General features: G+C 41.7%; 1 protein-coding gene across 1 annotated transcript in view; it reads left to right on the top strand.

The window, feature by feature from the left end:
- The first annotated feature begins 418 nt into the window (after window positions 1–418).
- The window catches only part of KCTD16 (potassium channel tetramerization domain containing 16), a 315484-nt gene continuing 297392 nt past the window's right edge, over window positions 419–18510 (top strand). The window contains exons 1-2 of the mRNA XM_063447395.1: window positions 419–969; window positions 1302–2411. Of these exons, the coding sequence (XP_063303465.1) occupies window positions 1580–2411 (832 nt within the window). The 5' untranslated portion in view covers window positions 419–969; window positions 1302–1579. The remainder of the gene's footprint in view (window positions 970–1301; window positions 2412–18510) is intronic.

Below are 18510 nucleotides of genomic sequence, written 5' to 3' on the forward strand. Positions count from 1 at the left end.
AAATTTAAAGGAAAGGAAACTGAAACCCATCCATGTCACAGATGTCACCTTTTCAAAAGTAAGAATTTGCAAGTGAAAAAAATAAGTCTAGAATTGTCAAAGCAAGCTGTGTTCCTAATTGCTGTAATCTGCAAAACACAAGCAATTAGGATCAATGTTTGATGTGACAATTTAAATGGAGGTTAATAGGTTAAACTACCCAAGGGAAAAGCATTGCCCAGGCAGCCTCTCACTATATGTCTTGAGAATGAATAACCTGTTTAAGGTGCCACTAAATACAGAAAATTCAGCATTAAACATTTATCTATATTCGGTACTGCTTGCTATGTGTTTGCCTTCACAGCTCTATGGCTTTAAGATGATGTAATAGTTATTTCCCTGGTTGGTTTCTTCCCTGCACTGCTGAAACAACAGCATCTCTGAACAGCTCTGGGATTCTTAGATCCACCCAGCTCAGCAGCCAGAATAGGTTTAGCAAACCTAGCTTGCAACGCACCCAGAGCTGGGTACCAGCTAGTGCTGCTTCTGCCTTGCCTCTCTGCTCCATCCTCATGCTCTTTTCCCCTTCATTCTGCTTTCTCTGGAACTATGCTAGCCTTTTTGTTTCTCTTAGTAATTGGAGTACCAAATGTTCATGCTGCTCCATACAGGCTGGTTGCTGTGATGGAGAGTTATTTGCAAAGCATTTAGAAGCCAGCATCCCATCTGTAGCATTTTTTCCTCCCCTCTTCCTAATAACAAGGCTGTCTTATTCAGAGTGCACATTCATTGCATGACCACTCCACCTGGATATTCATCACAGCAACTGCTTTTGGCCAAAACTGCTAACTTTCTTAGACTTAATGACAACCTATTCTTTTTGATTATTTTTTGTTTGCACGTTTTCTTTTTTCTTTTTTTTTTCTTTTTACTGCTGTTTATATAAAATTGGATTTCTTTAGCACAATCAGAAAGAATAATGCAACTCAGGTATTGTATTTGTATATGTATATATATATATATATATGTATATTTTTTATTATTATCTTTTTATTTAATATTGTGTAAGCATATTTATGTAGCATTTAACTAGCTGATGCAGAAGTGAACAGGGCACAGCCTCATTATTTTAAGCATCAAACCTGACTATTAAAATGATCAGTCTGCTAATGGATGTAACGTGTATGCACATTATATAGGGGGAGTTATTTGGAAATATTTAGCTAATGCAGGCTGCTAATATAATCGCTACAAATTATTGGTCCCTTCTCTTGGTTTTATTCTGTTCTAACTTCAAATATATCTGTTTCTTTTCCCAACAGTTTGTTCTGTGTTCTGTGTGAATTCAGTGTGACTTTATCCAGAGGCTACTGCACATATAGATTTTTCTGAATATTCCTTTCTTTTTTGTACGTAATTTCTTTACTATCCTGGAAATTGGAAAGATTATTTTGATTGTGTACACTTGTATTTCATGGTTAGAAAGCACAGAGTGAAAAGAGAATCATTGAACTGTTTTGATCTTTACTCCTGTTTTTGGATTGTTGGAATACCACTTCATGAAAGGTTTGTTGTTGGTTGAGTTTATCTAAAAAGCACAATGGCTTTGAGTGGCAATTGCAGAACTTACGCCCCACCCAGGGATCAAGGGACTCTTTTGCAATCTTTTCCCGAGGTGGTTGAACTAAATGTTGGTGGACAAGTTTATTTCACTCGTCACTCAACTTTGACCAGTATACCACATTCTCTGCTATGGAAAATGTTCACCTCAAAAAGGAACTCTTTGCACGACCTGGCTAAAGATGCTAAAGGACGATTCTTCATTGATAGAGATGGATTTCTTTTCCGTTATGTTCTCGACTTTCTCAGGGACAGGCAGGTAGTCTTGCCCGATCACTTCCCAGAGAAAGGGAGGTTGAAACGTGAAGCCGAATACTTTCTCCTGCCAGACTTGGTGAAAATCCTAGCCCCTGATGAAGTTAAACAAAGTCCAGATGAATACTGCCACAGTGACTTTGAGGACATCTCCCAAGGGAGTGAAACCAGAATATGCCCTTCTTCATCTTTGATGCCTTCAGATAGAAAATGGGGTTTCATCACAGTTGGTTATCGGGGATCTTGCTCCATGGGTAGGGAAAGTCAAGCGGATGCCAAGTTTCGAAGAGTTCCAAGAATTCTGGTTTGTGGTAGAATATCACTGGCCAAAGAGGTCTTTGGAGAGTCTCTAAATGAAAGCAGGGATCCGGACAGGGCTCCAGAAAAATACACGTCCCGTTTCTATCTGAAGTTCAAGCATCTTGAAAGGGCGTTTGACATGCTGTCAGAGTGTGGATTCCACATGGTAGCCTGCAATTCTTCAGTGACGGCCTCCTTTGTTAATCAGTACACTGATGACAAGATATGGTCCAGTTACACGGAATATGTTTTCTACAGTAAGTACCAGCAAATCAGAAGATGGCTTGTTAGCTTTTAAATGTTTCTAAAGGGTGTGTTTTCTTTTCTTTTTTCTTTTTAGCTGCTAATAGTGATATAAATACTTCTGAAAAAAGTGATAATAATCAGTATGATTTGGTTAAAAGGTAAAAGAAAAAGAAATGTTGGAATTCTGGAAATATATGCCACTGCTTTTTCCAGGCGTGTCAATATGTTACGTATTACAAACGTGAAAAAAGATCCATATTGTTGATTCAATGAAGAGTATGTTGAAAAAAAGACACTTTTCAGTGTGAGCTTTACATATGTATAATGACACCAAATTATTTTTACTTTGGCTAGGTGGCAGTAGAGACCGGTGTACTGCTTTCTGGAATTGAGAACCTGTGAGCTTGGCTTCAGAAATCCACAGGATATAATTGTGAAACAGTAGCTAAGCATTTATAGCTGAAAGAATGAGAGCTGGGATTAAAGGAAACTGTAGATCTTTTGATATTTTCTCAATTTTTCATGCATTGCCCTTAGAAATAGATGTTGCATTTAAACACCTGTCTATTAATAGGTGTTTAATTAAGCACTGCTTTTTGTATGTTCTTATCACAGTCTGTGTCCAAAATTTTTAATTTAAAAATCAACTAAATACAGTTAGAAATGTAAAGCTTTTTTTTTTTTAATCATCCCACGGATGTGTCCTAAATTAATTGGACTACAATTATATCTAGATTTTGACTTTGTATACAAATAAGTATTTGCAAAACTGACCATTTTATGTTTGTGCCTGTAGGGCAATGTACCTATCTCCTTTACAGGACCCCCTACATCTGTAACTATATGAAATGTCTTAAAATAAGACTGTTACATTTAAAATATTTTTCAAGCTTTTTAGATAAAGCTGTATGATTTCGATCAATTTGCAAATACTCAGTTCTTCAAAAATGCCCTCTAGATCGTGCAGTTTTTTGTTGGGGGCCAGACTCATAATTTCAGTCTTGATCTGTAGCTGGCTGTCAGTGGGTTCTAAGGCAAGAGTAGGCAATATTTACTACCCCATCCGTTATGGACTACATTTCCTATAATGCTCATAGCTATAATGCTGGCAAAGCATCCAGGAGTACCCCGGTACTAGGATCACCTGTGAGATGTTTGAAGGTAGCTGGAATCTTGGAAGCTTTAAATTTTAACCCATGGTAATGATGTTGTTGAAGCAAAAGGATGATTGATAGAAGGCATTTTTATCATGAACTGCATTGTAACTTCAATTATATATTAAATAGAATTGATGTTTTACTGGTCGAAATATATTGCATTTTGCTACATAGACCCTTTTATTAATACTAAAGCCATCAGAGGGGTGATCAATGATCATTTTGTTTCTGTGTGTACCATGGTGGCTTTCTTTTCCTCTTTTATTTTAAGATTCTGTGAGTAAAGTGCTGAATTTCCAGTTTATTAGTTGCAAGTCTTTGCATTTTACTGTCTGCTGTGCTACAACAAGAAAAAAGGGACCTGTGCAAGGTCAAGAGAGGCTTTAAAAAAAATAAAAAAATAAAATTGTCTAATTTTATTTCATTTGAAAGTGTCAGGGAGAAAAATTAAGCTGATAACATCAACTGTTTTTTTTCCTCTCTAGAGATTATGAACATAGTGAAAAGTTCTTACATCAGGGTTAGCTAATCCAAATTTATTGCATTAGTCTTTAGGAGGTCCCTTTTCTGAACTGTGTCCAAGTCACAAGGGTCCAACAGAGAACTTTTCCTGGTGATATACTGGGAGGGAACATAGAGATATGTGCATCTACTTTTCCAAACAAGTAATCATTTATCTCACACTGACTCACAAATAAATGGGATGCAAACGGGGGCGAGAACAGGGGTCAAGTCCTGGGTAAAAAAGTGTAGGAACTCACCCAAGATCCACCTCCCCCCCCCCCCCCCCTCGAAAAAAATTAATTATACGCTCGTATGCATGTGGGACAGGGGCTGAGTAGTGGGACAAGGGCTGAGTAAGTGGACACGGCTGAGTAAGGGGACACGGCTGAGTAAGGGGACAGGGCTGAGGAAGGGGACAGGGACTGAGAAAAGTGACGGGATTTAGGAGGGGGACAGGGACTGAGGAAGGGGGCAGGGGCTGAGGAAGGGGACAGTGACTGAGTAAGGGGGCATGGGCTGAGGAGAGGGACGGACTGAAGAAGGGGGTAGGGACTGAGGAAAGGGACAGGGACGGAGAAAAAGGGACAGGGACTGAGGAAGGAGACAGGGACTGAGGAAGGAGACAGGTACTGAGGAAAAGTACAGGGACTGAGGAGGGGGACAGGGACTGAGGAAAGGGGCAGGGACTGAGGGAGGGGACTGAGGAAGGAGGCAGGGGCTGAGGAAAAGGGCAGGGGCTGAGGAAAGGGACAGGCACTGAGGAAAGGGACAGGGACTGAGGAAGGGGGCAGGGGCTGAGGAAGGGGACAGGGACTGAGGAAAGGGACAGGGACTGAGGAATGGGGGGACATGGGCTGAAGAGAGGGAAGGGCTGAAGAAGGGGGCATGAACTGAGGAAGGAAACAGTGACTAAGGAAAGGTACAGGGACTGAGGAAAGGGACAGGGACTGAGAAAGGGAGCCGGGACTGTGGAAAGGGACAGGGACTGAGGAGGGGGGCAAAAGCGGAGGAAAGGTACAGGGACTGAGGAAGGGGGCATGGGCTGATGAAAGGGACAGGGACTGAGAAAGGGGCAATGACTGAGGACAGGGACTGAGGAAGGGGACAGGGACTGAGGAAAGGGACAGGGACTGAGGAAAGCCCTGGGCGAGAACATAAACAGACAGGGACAGAACATAATTCAAAACAGGACTCTGGCACATAAGTCTGAGATTAACTCCAGGTGGCTATAATTCCTATCTCTTCCTCTTTTAGCAAGGTAATGGGAGATATAAGTTCAAAATGAGCTTCCACATAAGATATGTTTTAGTTGTGCTATATATTTGGGTGTATGTTCATAAACAAGTTGGAGTGTTCATTCAATGTATGAACTCAATGCAAAATTAGCTATTTAAAAATTCTCAAACACTGAATTGTATATTTGTATCAAATAATTTGGGGGAAGATTCAAAGATTTTAGTCTCCCTGGGTTTCAGCTGATAATAAATATAAGTAACACAAGTACAATGTTTGATGGTCTCAAAGACCCCTAAAAGCCATGAGAATACTGAAGTTATTGCAAACCATCTCCTCTACCAGATGTTCAGCAGGTGAAGGAGGACAAAAAAATGTGAGTCCTAGTCACTGAGAAATGATCAATATGAACTAGATAAAACAATTAGATAAAACATTTCAGCCTGTAAAATTGTGCTTTTGCTATTTAGTTTTCACATAACAATGTTATTTTTTTCTTTATGTTTTGTTTTAAGGTGTTGTGTATTGTATGGTTCTTACATTGTCAAGAAAGTATATGTGGAATCCACAACAGGTTAGGTGTATAATGTAGGTTTATTGAAGACAGGAACACAATAACATACCTCCCAACCATCCTGTATTCAGCGTGACAGACCAGATTTTCAGGTCCTGCCTTAGATTACTGGTGTCCCCAAAAGGGGGGATCCCTACCTGTTCCCAACAATCATATCTCGAGTGTATCAGTAGAAGTGCTCCCGCTATGATTAGGGCACTAAACCAGTGATCCCTGCATGTCCTGTCCTCAGTTGGCTGTCCTACTTGATTCACAGGCAGTCTGGCATGCATTCACGCCAGGATGACCTATCATTAACTTGAGCGGACCTGCCCCTTCTGGGTGAGTGCACGTCTTTAGGGTGGCGCTAGTGATGTAATTGCATCACTGGCCCACCCCCTTTACCTCCCTCCCACCGGCATCCCGTTTTGCAAACAACAGTATTGAGAAGAATGCCAAAAAAGAAGTCTAGAGGTAGAAACATTGTATCGTTTGTGTTCCTGTCTTCCATAAACCTGCATGATGCACTTACCTTGTTGAACCCATTGATTCTCTATTTGATACTACTATTTGGAGTTGCAGTCTTCTACCACGGAGTACCAGATAGTTCACTGGTTCCTACCCACATTTTCCTGGAGTTCCACACCTTATTGTTTTCAAGAACATATATGGGCATGAATTGACTGTATTTAGTTTGGTAGGTTTGAAGTTCCATTTTTTTATGGAGTTTCTCTGTGAAGTCAGCAGCTACTTTTCCTGCAAAATTATCTGTCTGCTGACTCTTCTCACACTTCTCATCCAATCAAATAGTTCTATTATCCCTATTTCCATGATCAGCATTTCTTGGTGTTTGACGTCCTCATGGTCACATGACCGAGTGCAACTTGCTTCAAGGGGAAGCAAGACATATTTAAACCTGCATTGTAAGCATTGCTGTGTCTACTAAACAGCAATGTTTTACATTGCAGGGTTAAAACTAAAGGACCACTGCACCCATACTCTTCCATTGAGATGAAGTGGTCTGAGTGCCTTTAGTGGTCGTTAAGCTTAGATCTGGCATATCTGATAGTTCATTTCAACTTACCCATACAACTAAACTTCCTTCTTGTTCCTCCTTCATTTTAAAACACACCCACCAATTGTATGTAATATAAACTCTACCGAGAATATATTATAATGCCCCTTCATTAAACAGCTAAACAGCTACGTAACCCTTTATTACCTCTTAATACAAAAGTTGGCTTTTGGTTCAGTTACATTAATGAGTCTATGAGTTTTTTTTTCTTTTTAAAGTATGAATCAATGGCTCACAAACATGCCTCACCCTTGCAGTAGGTTTTAATGCGTTCTTACATGAGTGCAAGTGGATCAATCAGTTACTCTAGAGCTATTATCTTCAAATGCAATGCCTTCTTAATGCAAAAAGTCAGTCACTCATTCAGAAACCTATAAAAGCTCTTTATTTATGCAATCTATTTCCGATTGTTCATCTATGTACAGTCACATTGCCAGAATAGTCCATTATGTATGAAAGCTTGAATGCAATGGAATTGTGTTTCTGTACAACTAAATGTGCTACACTTAGTTGATTAATTATAATATATTGGGGGGCTTATTTCATATAAGCTTTCTGCAGGTCCAAACCATTTATTAAACTTATACTGCCACAGAGTTTAGAGTTAAACACTATGGTAAGAAATGTGATTTGCTTTTTTAGCCCCTACTGTTAGTTGGGTTATTTAGATTTCAGGGCCCCGCGTTTTTCATTCAAATTAAGTGAATTAACTGGTTTCTTACCTGCAATCCAGCGCCAAGACAGCCTCCTCTCTGCAGCCTCGTCTGCCTTCGCTCAGGTCATAACAAGAAGTATTTGGACTTAATGGGCATGCGTGGCAATTGCACCATTAAAATGCTTCTCATGAAGAAGCATTGCATGAGTGTGTTGAAAGTCAAGAACAAAATTAGACTCAGTTCTGGAAGTGGAATTGAAACAGTGCTCTCTGCAAGTCCTGCCTTCAGTGGTCTGGTTTGCTTTATTGTCAGGCAGCCTGGCATGCATTATTGCCAGGTTTACATGCAACGGGCAGACCCATCCCGTTTCTAGGTAGAGCCAGTGACATAATTACATCACTGGCCAGTCTCCTTTACAACTCTACCAATGGCACCCCACTTCTCAGGATGCCAATGGTGGGGGGTATGGCTGAGTAAGGGTTTACTCTGCTTACCGAGTAGCAATTTTCCATGCACTTCAATTTAGGTATAATAATTCAGTAAACAGAGTAAACCCTTATTCTCCTAGGAGAATCCAGCCAATTGCGTTTAGCTGAGCGGTGCTTCTTAGTGGATTCACAACATTTTCTTTTGTTATCTATAAATTATCTACTTATTTTTATTGCAGAGCCCTTTCACAAATAATGCACTATCACTTTAAAGATGATAACATTGCATCTTAGCAGTATACTAGACAAACTACTAGAAACTGCATTGATTGAATTTGATATAATCTATTTTTTTTTTGCTTATTCAGCATTTACTTTTTTTACTCCTAGCATAAACGTAAATGATTACAAAATATGGCTGCCTCAGGTTTATGTCTCATCTGCCTGCCACAAAATGGTAAATATGGCAGTATCTTTCCTTGCATTCATCTTGGAAATGAGAATAACGTTCAATATAAGCATACCTTATCATCCACACAGTTTCTGGAGATTTTGCTAGTGATATGTATAGATTCCATTTTTATAATTAAGACTTTCTGACTGACAGGTAAACTTTAAAATAATATTTTGCATATAATAAAGAGTACCTATTAAACATGTTTGGCTGCCCATACTTAAAGGGACACTATAGTCACAAAAACAACTTTAGCTTAATGAAGCAGTTTAAGTGTATAGATCATGCCTATGAAGTCTCACAGCTCAGTTTACTGCCATTAAGGAGTTAATTCTATTTTGTTTCTGCCTATGCAGCCCTAGCCACACCTCCCAGCATTTGATTGGCAGAGCCTGCATGAAAAAAAAAATGGTTTCACTTTCACATTTCACCTTCAGATCTTACTTACTTTAAGAGTTCTTACCTCCTGCTCTGTAAAGTGAACTTTAATCACACACAGGATGCTCATGCATGGTCTAGCAAGGTATTAACAGAGCAGGAGATAAAATGTCTAAATTAAATAGAATTTGCAATAAAGGAACTGCAAACATTAGATGACTATTTGTAGGAAGTGTTTAGGAAGGCTGTGAAAGTCACATGCAGGGAGGTGTGACTAGGGCTGCATAAACAAAGTGATTTTTTTTCCTAAATGGCAGAGAACTGAGAAGTAGGACTGCAGGGGCATGATCTATACACCAAAGCTGCTTCATTAAGCTAAAGTTGTTTTGATAACTATAGTGTCCCTTTAAAACAACCTAATCTAACTGTGAATATGGTAACTGGCATATTTTTCAAGTATAGTTAATCGTGCCAATCATGAGATGGCTTGTGAGAGGTGGTATTTGAACCTGGGAAGAGTAATTTCAAGCTCTTTGACTGATAGGATTGAAGGTGGACCTAAAAGCTAGCCTAAGTCCTATGTTGTCGGTTTATCATTTGTAAAACAAATGTATATAGGGACAAGGTTCTGGCGTCTTATACATTTCAGTAAACTGAAGTGCTTATGGTGCTTCAGGTGTTCCTCAGGACATTAATTTGGCACATTTGAGAAACTGATAAAATAGATAGGGCTTAAAGTCCCTTTAAATGCCAATGACAAGACATTGTGATATAAAGGATTTGCCTAAATTCTGTTCAATAATAGGGGTTAAAAAACATTTAACACTCTAACTTTCAATTTAGATACTACATTTGTCTACACAGGAGCCTGCAGGCCCTCCATGACACCACTTTCATTAACGGATTACTTAACAATATTCGTGTTAAATTATACCAACCATGAGCTGCATAATTGCATCAATGTGATGAAAAGTACATTTTATTTTATGTTATCTGCTGTGTCCTTAGTGAGAGCAGTATACAACGTGCTTCTGGATAATAAATTGTATTGAAGTTGCATTTTGAGTCTAACACTGAAATATGACCAGCATCATGAAATAAACATTACAGTGTCGGTGACAGTGAAACTGGTTGAGTGCTTCCATTTTATTGAATTTCTAATATACTGCAGATCTCTGAGCAGTGGGTCTTGAGATGGATACATGAAAGATGCTTATTTACTGGGGCATATTACTGCCTGGAGATCACAGTAATGTCTTAACATCGTCTGCACAGCCTTTACTGCCAAGAAAGAAGACATTCTATGCTAGCAATGGCCTTCATTTTAATAAAGTGGATCCTAGTCCTTTAGAATTCAGTATGCTGTGGACTACAGGACCCTTTAAAAATATGAATAAAACACAAACGTATGAATGCATATGCAATAAACAGGGATTTTGAGTGATCTAACAATCTTAAAATATTGGGGGGGATATATATGATCTCATAAAAAATCCAATGCAAACTGCACATTTATTTCCAACTTGCTGTCGTAGCCTAATTTGGTGGTCAGGCCGGCTTTCTGTTTAATGAATCAACCAACCAGATGTTTGAACGCACACTTTATCCTATATATGAAATGAGGATAGGATAGGGGCAAGAAAAGAAGTAAGGTATGCCAATATGACAATGTACTTCACAGGAGATGTGCAGACTAGGTGTCTTCCAAAGGCAATCCAACCAGAAGTTACCTGCAATATCCTTGCAATAATTTATTTCATGGTGTACAAAAAAAGTGTCAAATGCAGTCATGGAATATACTACTTGTAGCATATAACTTTGCAATCACTCAACAATGGTGTGTTTTGCACTCCGCAAGAGTTGGGTTCTGTATGTTTCTTATTTTTCCATTGTGCCTACACTTATTAAAGGCCCAACTATACGGTTGGAGTAATTCCTTCAGCATTACTTATTCTCAATTAACAAATACATACATGGGTGGGTCAAACCCACCATAGGTGTACCATTAACATAGCTTCCAACTTCGGAGGGGGCAAGTCAGTGACACCAAATGGGGCAGTTCCACCCCTTTTCTGGCAGGTCAACCTGGCGTGAATGCAGACTGCCTGCCTATCATGTTAGTTCAGCCCACCGAGGGCCAACCATGCAGGGTCCTAATGCCCTGAACATCTTGTATGATGTGCGTATTGGGGACAGTTGCCTAGTGTTACCAAAAGTGTGACACCAGGGAGCTAAGTCGGGACGGTGGGACAGGACACAAAATTGGGAATATTAGCAGGCATGCAACCAGGTTCTTCCTAAAATCCCCAGCATAGTGAATAAACTAATGGACATATAACATTTAAATTGCTTGGCATCATATACCACCTATTTATGATGCAGAAATGCTGCTGACAAGGGGATACAATTATGTACCATAAAGGTTAATGACGCTGAAGCTTTCTCCAACTCATTTGAGTCATCTCACTAATGGATAGAGTGGCTGTTAAAAGTTGATAACATCAGGACATCAGTTAACCCTGCAATATAGGGGCGAATTATGATTGGGGATCGTACAGAACAGGGCTTGAATTGGAGTAATGGCGGGGAGGATAAGTCATCCGCATTGCACATGTTTATACTTCTCCCATTTTTGCATAAATAAGCTAGTAGGTAGTTGCATGGAGGGTCTATAGCAGCAATGGCGAACCTATGGCACGCGTGCCACCATTGGCACACAGAGCTTCTCGGTTGGCACATCTTTTTCTAAGCACTCCTCTGGCACACTGAGTTATTCTCTTATGCTCCTTCCCATCCTGAGTTAGGACTATGCAAGGAGTATGGCACTCAGCCTTACCCCCTCTCATGTTTGTGACAGGCAGTTAGTGAAGTAGCCTGAAGCTTAGGGTCTGGAGAGCAGAGTATTTATAAATTGCAAGGCTGTCACTGCATCAAGACCTCTCCCCCGGGATAGCTCCCTCCCTACTATCCTCTGTTGCTATTTCATGTCATCACATTGGATGTCTGACCACGAGAATAAGGGGGCCTTGCCATGCCCAGTTTTTGCCCTTCTTGTGGCTATTAAAGGACCACTATAGTCATCCAGACCACTTCAGCTCAATGAAGTGGTCTGGGTGCCAGGTCCCCCAGGTTTTAACCCTGCAGCTGTAAACATAGCAGATAAACTGCTATGTTTACATTGAAGGGTTAATCCAACCTCTAGTGGCTGTCTTCCTGACATGTTTCTCTAAAGTGAACCTCAGTTTTCAGATGTAATTGCAGTGTTGGCACTTTAAGATAAACACGTTTGCTTTGTATTGCAGTTTGGACACTAGGGCTCAAAAGGGATTGTATAGCATACACATAAGTAAAATAGTTTCAGTTTGAACCTTGTCTTTGAACTTTCCATATTTTCATACTTTATGAAATGTCTCTGAGACTCGCAGGGTTATTTTTAAATTTTGTTATTTGCTTGACATTCCATTTATTTTGGCAGGAAACTGGGTATATAGTAAACAGAAATCTTTAGCTTGTGAGTGCCTTAAATTGTACCTCTCTTTGTGCTAATGAGTGGCAAAGTGATACTATAGTGATATGCTAACATATTGTGAGATTACATAGGGTGTAAGTGCTAAGGAGTGAGATATGATGTGTCAGTGACACGTGGCGTAACCGTATAAAAACTGAAAATACATTTACAGTTTCTGTGCATGCTTTTAAATGGTTAAGCAATTCAAGTACAAATTGTAAAATGGTGATGCGGGGATACAATGCAAAGCATATCATTTCTAACTTGTCTTATAATGGACTAGATTTCTATTTTTAGCTGAGCAGTATTTTGCCCGTAAGCAGCCTCACCATATAAGTTTAAAATAGTTATGTTTATACAGTAATGATACTGTTCAGTTTAGGTTTTTAAGCTTTCAGTATGTTGCTCACTAGTAATCTCATGTTTTGACAGTGTACCTGAAAGGCTCACTCTGCTTCTTTACAAAGATTTACATCATGACACATCCATTTACTAATGTTTCAACTCAGTAACTTGGCAAACGTGGGGACGATTTCTTACATTATATTAAGCAGACTCTTGTTTGCATTTGGTCTTATTGCAAGCAGAGGATTTTTCATTTGTGGGCAAAACTGAGCAGATAGTGACATTGTCAAAGCTATATGGTACTTTTAAGAGATTTTAATGAACACCTATAGCTACTGCTGTCTAGAAAGTGTCAATCCCCCCAGCCGTCACCAGTGGTGGCTGCAGGGAATTGGCTCTGTCTATGGATGGAACAAAAGCCTACAGTTAAGCATGGTGGTGGCTCAGGGATGCTCTAAGGCTGCTTTGCATCCTCTGCCAATGGAAACCTGAAGGCAAGATGGATTCATTGAAGTATCAGGAAATCGTAGGAGAAAACATCATGCCATCTGTGAGGAAGCTGAATCTTGGGCATCATTAGACCTTCCAACAAGACAATGATCCAAAACATACTTCAAATTCCATCAAGGTTTGGTTGCAGAAGTCACAGTGGCCATCACAGTCACCTGAATTGAACCCCACAGAAAATATCTGGTGGCATTTGAAGAAGGCGGTTGTAGCACACTAACCCAAGAATATTACTGAACTGGAGGCCATTGCTCATGAGCAATGGGCTAAGATTCCTCAGGAACGCTGCCAGAAGCTGGTGTCTGGCTATGCATCTCATTTGCAGCAGGTCATAACAGCAAAAGGGTGCTCTACTAAGTACTGATGCTTGCCATGAAAGGTTGAATAATTTTAAGACTGTAAGAAGTCTTTAGAAGTTGCAGTTGGATTTGGGGAAACCACCTGAAGTATTTATTGTGTTGAGCTATTTCAATTGCTTTTGTTTGATTTGTTCATTGCAAACAGCTGAAAGTCTGTAAATTTTGACAATAAACCTGATTTTAACCCCTTAAGGACACATGACATGTGTGACATGTCATGATTCCCTTTTATTCCAGAAGTTTGGTCCTTAAGGGGTTAAATAGGGGTTGAATAATTTTGATTACAACCATAGATGATGGTTTAGCTTTGTTACTTGGTAATTAAACAGAAAGGATCGGGAACACAGACTGTATCAATTTCAGTTTATTGTATTATAACGTACACTTTTGTCTTGAGAATTACTTGTGAGAAAGCTGAAACATTGCACCTTAAATAACTTTTGGCGTTGCCTGTGTTCCCAAACCTTTCTGCTAACTGATTACAAAAGGTTTAGCTGCCCTGAGCTGCTTGGAACCTGGAAGTGCCTTACTGAGTGACATGTACCTTAGTGCTTAGTGCTTTGTCATGAAATTCCCAAAAAACAATGTTATCACTTTTATAAAAAGAATAAGTATATAAGAAAACACAGAACTGTCACATGTTTTTTTTTAATTGTATTATTTAACAGTGTGTTCCTTCTTAAATTGGAAAAGTTACCTGCAATTCCAATATAGAATAAGGTTAACCCCTTAAGGACACATGGCATGTGTGACATGTCATGATTCCCTTTTATTCCAGAAGTTTGGTCCTTAAGGGGTTAAACAGGTTTATTGGATATCAACATTATGGATTATTGCCACATTTCACAATTCACAAGAACTGGTAGTAAATTCTAAACATTGCTCAAGGCATTAGCTCAAAGCTCCTAGTGATAGTCTTTCTTTTCCCTGTTAATAGTTTGTTTAAAATTTGAATTGATTTAACCCATTCATGCCAGTGTATGCAGCCACACCCTGCAATTGTTTTGCATAGTTGCATATGGAATTAGTTTATTGCAAACTAATTATGCCATCACCAATGTCCAAATGCACACAGTGCGGCAGCACTGGGAGCTGCAAAGCTATGAGCAAAAATCAGTTGGATTCCAGAGGGGTGGGGAGTTCCTTCACGTCTACCCAAAGCCTATATTCACTGAGAGCGATGAGTGGATGTGGTATGACATCACATCCTCAACTGCTCTTAGGGAATCACAATGTGAGCCTGCTGGAAATGTTAAGGACAAAATAGCCACCCTCCCCACCAGAGAGACAGGAAATCAGAGAATGGCTGACAGAGGAAAGCATTGACAGTACTAAGAGACTGGTAGCAGCCATCAGACAGTCTATCGGCACACTTTTATTTCTCTACTCAACGACTTTGTGAAGCTACACTTTACATCATAATGGAGCAGGGAAGCAAGTGCTGAGAGACTGTCTGTGAAGATCCGGCTTGCAATCGCTGTTCCAGTTCAACCCAAAGGAGGTCAGAGCTCTGTCAAGTTCTTCCACCCCAAACTCATCCAATGTCTTTATGGACCTTATTTTGTGCACTGGGACATTGCACACTCATTCTGGAATAGAAAAGAGCCTTCCCCAAACTGTCAGCACAGGTTGTAAGTATAGTACTGTCCAAAAATGTCTTGGCATGCTGAAGCATTAAGATTTCTCTTCACTGTATGTAACCTAGCCTTACCCCTGCAAAACAGCTCTATACCATTATCCCTCACCCATCAAACCTTACAGTTGGCACAATGCAGTCAGACATATATGGTTCTCCTGACACCTGCCAAACCCAGACTCGCCCACCAGGATGCCAAAGAGAAGAGTGATTCATCACTCAACAGGACACATTTCCATTGCCCCAAAGTCAATGGTGGTATGTTTTACACCAGTCCTTCTGATGCTTGGCATTTTTCTTGGTGATGTGAGGCTTGTATGCAGCTTCTCGGCCATGGAAACCCATCCCATGAAGATTCTGACCCACAGTTTTTGTGCTGATATTACTGCCAGTGGAAGTTTGGAATTCACGGCTTTGGAATCAGCAGAATGTTGGTCACTTGTACGCACTAGGTATCTAAGGACTTAGAGACCTATCTTTGTGAATTTACATGGTCTGCCGCTTGTGACTGAGTTGCTGCTGCTTCTAAACGCTTCCACTTTTCAATAATACCACTTACAGTTGAAAGTAGAATGTCTAGATGGAATTTAATGAACTGACTCATTGCAAGGGTGGCATCCTATCACACTACCACGCTTGAATTCACTGAGCTCTTCAGAACAACCCGTTTTTTTTCTACAAATGTAGAACAACCCACGGCAATGAGCCTGATTGAAACATCCGAAATCAATAAGTAAGAGGAGTGTCCCAATACTTTTGTAAATATATATTTTTTTTGTAAATATGTTTTTATTAGGTATTTTCAATTATTTTAAATTTTTAGTGTTAGCAAATAGTGCGGACGCGCAGGTCCCAACGGGTAAGGTCCAAAACTTTCAGATACATAGTTGAACATGTAAGCACAGAGTGGTGACACGCAGGTCACGTAGTGTCAGCAATGGCAGTTAATTGTTGGACTCGCAGGTCCCATACACCCAAAGTATTTAGCAGTTTTCCGGTATGATAAATTGGTAGGTAGTGTGGACACGCAGGTCCCCTTGTACCCAAGGTTGGTGGTCATAATGAGGTACTACAAGCCCTATTCATGCATCGTTGCAGGTTCATGTGTTTGTCGTCTTGGCTCGTTGGCCTGTGGACGGCATGCGGTGGCATGGTAGGGTTACCTTTGGGGCGGGTGCGGATGCTAGTGAGGCTGGCAGGTTTCTGTGCGGCACAGCAATCCAAGGCCTCATGCCTTGTGGGTCTCGTACCTGTCACCTGTCGTGAGGTGCATGTTTGTAGGGTATAATAGTGTTGCATGACTCGTAGACCAGTATCGCAGTGGCCAGTTGGCCTGGGTACTACGTTTAGGTGTGTCTCAGGTGTCTGGGTTGGTGAGGGTCACTTCTAGTCTCGGGTCTCCTGCGTGTGTTTGTCGGTGATTGTGATTGGTGGGCACACGGTGCCTGGACCGTGTCTGCTTCGCCACTTACTGCCGTGTGGCGTCGTACCTGTTACGGTGTCGTGTGTGCGCAGCTGGGGTCCTACTTGTCAGTTCTGCCCTCATGTGTGGCCCCCTTCTGTGGGTAACGCTTCTGCGTGTTGTTGTGGTCCTGCGTGTGTCACTTTGTGTGCTGGTGATAGTCGTAGGTGGTCGTACATCAGATCTGAGTGTTGGATAGTGTGGGCTGTAGCGGTGTGTGTGTAGTGTGTGAGGATTTAGGGTGGGGGTTCTGTCTGTAGGAGGTCGGGTCTCTGTTGGGGTGTGTCATCGTCTGCAGTCACTTGGGCCTCATATCTGAGCCTATGTGCAAAGTCTGTTTTGGAAGTCGTCAGGAGCCAGTGTGTCCAGATTTCTAGGTACTTGTCGGAGGCGTTGGTGGCGCACATGTTGAGTTCTTCCACTGCTCTCAGTTCCTCCATTTGGGAGAACCGGGTCGTCAGTGGGGGCATAACTGTCTGCTTCCAGAACTGTGGGAGCACCTGTTTGGCTACGTTTAGGATTCGTATGGTTAGTGATTTCTTGTAGCGTGATCTGGGGGTCTGTGTGTGGTGTAGGAGCATGGCCTCGGGTAGGAAGGGTGGTGGTGCGTCAGAAAATGTTTGGAGGAGGCCGTGTATGCCCTTCCAGAAGGGTCGGATAGCCTCACAGTCCCACCAGAGATGAAGTGTGGTGCCTGGTGCAGTGTTGCATCTCCAGCAGAGTTCTGAGTGTTCTGGGTTAATAGCGTGGAGTGTGGTCGGGGTGCAGTACCAGTTTGTAAGGAGCTTAAATGCCGTTTCCTGTGTCTTGCTGAAGACTGAGCAGTGATGTGTTAAGTAGCACATCTTCTCCCAGTCTCCCTCAGTGAATGTTTTGCCGAGTGTCTGTTCCCATTTCCCCTTGAACTTCGGTAGTTCTGTCGGGGTTTCCCTCTGAAGTGTGGAGTAGAGGAGGGAGATCCCGTGTGGTTGGGGGTCTGGGTCCATGCAAAGGCGTTCAAACGTGGTGGGGTTTCTCGTCAGGGCCGTGCCTCCTGGAAGTGTACGTACATAACTGCGTAGTTGACTGTATTTGAGGTGGTGTAATAGTGTGGGGGTGGTTCCCTCCATTAAGTCAGGGAGTGGTTTGCAGTCCGTCCCGTCAAGTAGGTGGTGTAGTTTGGGGTTGACATGGTGTAGCAGGTCTCTGAATGCGTTGGGGTCTGAGCCTGGAGGGAAGCTGTCGTTGTAAGTCAAAGGGAGGAGTGGGGATGGGTACGGCGCTAGTCTGTATCTTTTTGCTACCCTCCTCCACACCTGCAGCGTTGCTGCCGTGCAGGGAGAGCATTGTCCTCCCCTCCCCCCCCACTTGCCATGGTAGGGTGGACAGTGGCCTCCCGGCCTCTGCTTCTTCCGCCTCTTTCCAAGGTTTGAGAACTTTCCCTTTTGACCACTCCATGACTCTCTGGAGGTGTCAAGATTCGTAGTACAGGGTGAGGTCCGGCATAGCTAGGCCTCCCCTGTAGCGTCAGCGTGGACATCCTGACTCTTGGCCTGCGTTGGTTCCAGACATATCTGCCCATTGCTTGTCTCAGGGTGGAGAAGAAGTGTCTGGGAACAATGGTCGGGAGGGCCTGCAAAAGATAAAGTAAGCGCGGGAGAAAATTCATTTTTATAACTTGGATCCTGCCTAACCAGGAGATATGTGGGTGCGCCCAGTCTGATAAGTCTCGTCTGAATCTGTCCAATAATGGGGCAAAGTTTTCTTTGTAGATGTCTGTAGCCTTCTTGGTCAGCCACGTACCAAGGTATTGGATCTTGCGGCCCGCCCATTGGAATGTGTGGCTCTGTCTCAGTGGGACGGCCCTAGCTTCGGG

This window comes from Pelobates fuscus, chromosome 3 (assembly GCF_036172605.1).
Source record: "Pelobates fuscus isolate aPelFus1 chromosome 3, aPelFus1.pri, whole genome shotgun sequence".
NCBI lineage: Eukaryota > Metazoa > Chordata > Amphibia > Anura > Pelobatidae > Pelobates > Pelobates fuscus.